We start from the raw sequence: 5,776 nt of genomic DNA on the forward strand, positions 1-5,776 counted from the left end.
TACTAGTAATGTAATAACTTTCATAATGATCAGTGGGGCCACGTACAAACGAACAGACGGCCCTTACACTGAAGAACACAACGGATGGGTGCAGCACACGCACTGCATCTGCACATCCAAATTACACACACAAACAAAAATCACGATACTTAATCAAACGCAGCAGCAATCGCGCGCGCGCGCGCATGCAGGAGCTCCGGGCGGCCGGCCGATGCGGTCGATCCTGCGCGCCCACCGCAGGAGCCATGCACGCATGCATGTAAGCACGGGGTAACCGGAGGATAAATTATTTAATTAGTACTCGACGGCGGCGGACGGAGGGTCGTCGATCAGAAGTCGCCGCCGGCGGGTTTGACCTTCCCCCCCTTGGCGCCGTCGCCGTTCTCGGCGGTGTTCATGCTGAAGCTTTTGAGACTGCGGCCGCCGATGCTGTTCATGGAGAAGCTGTTCCCGTTCACGCCCGCGGCGGCTTCCACCGGCGCCGCGGTGTGGCTCAGCAGCAGGAGCCCCAGCAGGGCCAGGCCGAGCAGGGTCATGCGCAGCTCGTTGTTCCTTGCGCCCGCCATTGATGCCTGTGGAAGATTGAGAGATTGCACGGATGGAGGTGGGTTTATTTGTTTATTGCGGTGGATTATTCGCGAGCTCTGGTGGTGGGTGGAGGAAGGAGGAGGTGTTCTTGAGGATTTATAGTGGAAGGAGAAGGAGAGACGGGTGGTGGTGGAACAACTTGGCTAAACTTGGCTAACCAATTGAGGCTGGGAGGCACACTAATTACATCCATCAGGAGCGAACTGCATGGCGATCAATGCCTTCAACCTGAGGCTGAGAGGCTGAGAAGCGTGAGAGGCACACTAACCAATTGGGTGCTTATCAAGGTTTTGGATCCTCAGTGGACCTTTTTTCTCAGAGGGGCACCCAGATTCACGGTTACCACGATAACCACAAAATACCAAAAAAGGTTGGACAAATTTAAAATCAAATTTTGAATTTAATTTTTTTGAAGGTAATATAGATAGGTACTTAACTCTAGACTCGAACCAGCGACTCGCCACTTAGAAAAGGATGGCTTTGCCACTAGGCCCACAAACAGTACTGTTGTTATAGAAGAGATGGCCTATTTAATTATGCTGTGAGTGTTTGAATTCAAAAATTTCAAAATATTGGAGATTTTTTGCTCAATACGAGTGTTTCTTGAGGGAGGACGGTAACCGCACGAAATCTCGAAATTCCGCTCGGTAACCAACACGCTGGTGCTTATAGGCTCACGCAGTAATATTGTAGTAACATCTACTCCCTCCGTCCCATAATATAAGATGTTATTACAACCAATATATAAGTACATTGGTTGTAATAACATCTTATATTGTAGGACGGAAGGAGTAACGTGTTAGTTTTTTTGTGAGAAACTTTTGATCTATTCATTCTAAAACTGCTGGCAAGGGGGCATGGCCCTTTGATTAAGCTACCGTTATATACGTTTCTACTATTATGGGCAACTATTTACTTAAAAGAAGTTGAATACATATTTCCTTCAACCTGAAGGGCGAGGACCTGCAACGACGTAATGTTTAAAAGTAACCAGCATATGAGAGTGATCAGAAAGCATACGACTCCAGGGAAGATTGGCTAGTCATATTAGAATGAAATATTCCATTGTACTAATGATAAACCTTGGTTGACTATGATATGAATTTTGATTGTGTTTTCTACTTGTTCAGACCGTGATAGTGCTTCTCTTTGTGACTGATGGAAGGTTCATTATGTGTAAGATATATTCTAGTTTACAAGCATGAAACCCTCCTTTCCAACGAAATGGGGACCAAAAAGAGGCCGTGTCAGCCGAGACAGCGACGGGTTCTCCACCCAGACGGGAATGTAATGACACAAGTCTGGAAACAGGATAATGTAGAGGCAAGATGAGCTATTTAAATAGGTGTCAAGTAAAAGTGTAGTAATGTATGCAGCTGAGTGGTCTTAAGCACTCTGTGCATCCATACTGACCTAGAATGTGCGCGCTTCAGAATGGCAATTAAAGTGAACTACTAAATGTTATACCGGCTTGGCCCGATCAAAACTTCTATCCCCCCCGAAACTGTCTCGTGTCTTATCTGTGTGCGCGATTGAGGAAATTGACTTTGTATTTTTCTTGGGCCTAACTCGGGGGCTGACGTTGCCTTGTGTTGTAATCCAGGGATGATTAGTCGAAGTAGAAGCACTAACATCCTTGTAGGTGTATTAAACATGGGTGTATAATACTCTGACTTGTGCACAGACAAGTGGCTGCTTCCCCACGAGAACAAAGCCAATGTGAAGATTCCCAAATCAAGAAACAACTCTTTGCAAAATCAAGGAGCGATCAAGAAGACCAAGGTTCAAAACAAGCATCAAGACAATCACCAGCATAGAAGCGTCCTTGCCGGCAAGGGCGAGCCGGCAAGGTGAAGACCCGGCAAGCCCCGTGGCTAGCAAACCCCCGCCAATGTCAGTGCTCCACATCACCAACCAGCTGGACGTTGACCGGTGTGGTGTCGAGCCCGCGGGCAACAAGGTGGCGTTTGCCAGCACGTGTCAGCTTGCTGGAGGAAATATTACCTTTATCGACACCCATCCAAAGGGCGTGTCAAGCTAATAGGAGTTAGCTAGGTAAGCGGTGATGCATCCTTGCCGGGGCTTCTCCTCCTCGCGAGACCTAGCGATACATTAAATGATTTTTGCCCTAACCAACAGAGTTAGGTATGATAGCACTATATGCTATCTAATCATTATGTAATGACCCTTTTGCCACTGTGGTGACCCCTTTGAGCTATAAAAGGAGGACCAAGGCAACCTTTACGAGGGTTCCAACCCATTCCAACTCTACACACTCCTATCTGTGTACGCTGCCTTCTCCTTGCACCTTGATGGGGAAGAGCGCTCCGTGTACTCGTGCTCCACAGCATTATTAATGCAGCAAAAGCAGGTCTTACGCCTCAAAGGTGGCCCGAACCTAGGTAAATCCTTGCACCTTCTGTTACACCTGCTCTTTGTGTTTTGTGCAACCCCTCGCCGAACCACAAGGGGACCAAATCACCCCACAGATAGTCGATCCACACCCACATCTTTGGTGCACCAGGTAGGGCGCATCGCACTGGCGTGAACCTAGATAGCAGATGACGCATCGACTTCATCAAGTTCTTATTCATCATCTTCTTCATCCATGGCGCACAAAAAGAAGGGCTCCATGGCGACAAAGCCTTCCACGTCCAAACTCCCTTCGCATGCACCCACAAGCGCGCGAGCGGCGGCGCCACCATGGACGTTGCAAATGTCGCGGTAGGCACAACCAGCGCAGGCAGCACGATTGCTGTGCCTACTGTGGCGGGAACGGGCGATGAAAGGTGCTGGAGGTGGTCAACTTCCACGACCCTCCTATGAAGACAGTAACAATGGTACGGGTTGTGCGGACATGTGGCTCCCGCCTCCCCAGCACCACGACGAGCACGGCCATCGGAGCAGCATAGTCTGGTCAGGCACGGGAGACGACATCAAAGCACACACTGCGCTCGTCGTGAGATGGGCGTGATGTGACCCCGAGCGGCGTTGTTGATAATGCACAATAGCTCCCGCACGACAAGACGCCTGTTGATCAAGTCCAAGATCCCCAAGCGTCGCTCGCGCCATGCCATCCAACTGCCACACTCGCAGTGTAGCGGCAGGATCGCAACGGCGCTCCTACTGGCTCTGCCAGGAGTCGAACGACGTCGCGTTCTTCGCGCTCCAACATGCCTACGACAGCAACGGAGGCGAATGGTGTGGGCCCAGATGCTGTTGGATTTTCCTCCAACAACCGACAAGATAGATGAATGGAGAGCCACCATCCGGTGCTTGATCGAGTTTGCCGATGCAAACAGATCCTAGTTGGCAGAACCCTCATGGCACCCGCCAACCATGCCAGTAGCTCAGACTGATGGCCATTTGGCAGGTGGTGCACCTACGGTACAATCACCCCTGCAGCAGCAACTCCAGCAGCAATGCCGACAGTCACAACGAACCCAACAGAATGTCAATCCCGACGACGTGTCAATGGCCTCCTCGGATCCACAAACACAACAAGATCAGTGACAAGTGCTGCTAGATAGGTGAGTAGAGGATGCTCGCACTACCATTCAACAACAATGGGAGGCACGCCCTCAATCAGACGAGCGCAATGGTCCAGCCTCGATGAGCCAGTGCCCGTTGTTGGCGGGTACTTGCCTTACGAGGTTGGGTGCCCTACTTTCACACGTGAGCTATAGCAAGTCCGCTGGTCGTCCATCCACGCGTTCAAACCCAAAGTACCAGAAAAGTACGATAGCAAGCTAAACCCAATAGAATTCTTTGGCATTTACACAATCGTCGTGCAGGCTGCTAGAGGAAGAGATGAGAAAATCTTAGCAAACTATTTCCCATTGGTGCTCAAGCCCAATGTGAGATCTTGGTTGATGAACTTGCCAGAAAACTCCATTTCCTCAAGGTCAGATCTACGCAACAAGTTCATTGGTGCCTTTACCGGAGGACAGAAAGGACCTGGATTGCCCAGTGATTTGCATGTGATCCCACAAAAGGAAGGAGAAGATCTGCACAAATACATCCAGAGGTTCAGTCATGTACACCATAGCATACCGGATGTGCACCCTGCGTCTGTGATTGCTGGGTTCCATACTAACGTGCGCCACTGCAATATGCGGGAAAATATGCACATACGATTGCCGAAGACCGTCAACGAGCTCTATACGTTGGCGGATGAATGTGCACGCACTGAGGAGGGAAGAAGGTTTCCCGAGGAACATGCTGGCATCGAAGTTGATTCAGATGATGATGATGCCACTACCACAAAGAAGAACATCCGGAGACGCAATAGGAAGCGCAAGGGCAAGTCTGTTATGGCCGTAGAGGGGTCCGACAACTCCAGCCCTGCCAAGAAAACCAAGAAGGGAAGCTCTGGCAAGGAAGCAGCTTCGTGTGCTGACTGCTAGGTAGCTACGATGGGCGAGAAAGCCGGCAAATCTGACGGGTCGTACTATAAAATTCACCATACCAAGGGCTACAACCTCCAAGAGTGCCGTCAAGTTGAACAACTGGTTGAGAAACAGAAGACTGAGTATGAGAAGCGCGACAAGGAAAAGGGCCAGGATGGTATAGGTGTGTCCAGCAAGAGAGATCGCGACAGCCAAGGAGGGCGCCACGGCAAAACCAATCAACAGAAAGAAGCCTGCTAGAGGCAGGGAGAAGAAAGAAGGAGATGAAGAGAGTGAAGAGGAAGATGATGATGAATCCAGTGAGAATGAGTTCTAGAAGGAAACATATGCCATGTGCATTGACGGGGGTGCATCTCTGCATTCCTCTCACCGTCAGCTTAAACAGTCGAAACGTGAGGTCAATGTGGCGGAGCCGACAGCAGATGCCCAACAGCACCGACAGTAGATGCCCAAAAGCCCCTCAAGTGGTCCCACAAACCTATCATTTTCCATGCCGAGGACCACCTTGATCGCACGACCGCGGTCGAGTGTTTCCCGTTGTTGGTTTCACCAATGATACACAACCTCAAGGTTACGAAAATCCTAGTTGACGGTGGGGCTAGCTTGAACTTGATCTCTCTTGAGGTGATAGAGAGGCTGCAGATTCCTGAGGAAGAACTCAAGAAAACCGGGACATTTCAAGGAATTAACTCAGGAAGGAGCCAGCCTAAAAGAAAGATTACACTGTCAGTGACGTTTGGCAGGGAACTGAACTACCAAACTGAGAAGATAGTGTTGGA

General features: G+C 49.8%; 1 protein-coding gene across 1 annotated transcript; it reads right to left on the reverse strand.

Annotated features, from left to right (window-relative positions):
- LOC123066190 (uncharacterized) lies at positions 1–669 on the reverse strand. The gene has a single exon (XM_044489323.1). The coding sequence runs from the start codon at positions 564–566 to the stop codon at positions 330–332; it is 237 nt and encodes a 78-aa protein (XP_044345258.1). The 5' UTR covers positions 567–669; the 3' UTR covers positions 1–329.
- Between the last annotated feature and the right edge of the window lie 5,107 nt (positions 670–5,776).

This window comes from Triticum aestivum, chromosome 3B (assembly GCF_018294505.1).
Source record: "Triticum aestivum cultivar Chinese Spring chromosome 3B, IWGSC CS RefSeq v2.1, whole genome shotgun sequence".
Taxonomy (NCBI): domain Eukaryota; kingdom Viridiplantae; phylum Streptophyta; class Magnoliopsida; order Poales; family Poaceae; genus Triticum; species Triticum aestivum.

What these genes read in the sequence shown, in the direction of transcription:
- LOC123066190 (XM_044489323.1), bottom strand. Translation starts at nt 566, where the DNA reads ATGGCGGGCGCAAGGAACAACGAGCTGCGCATGACCCTGCTCGGCCTG.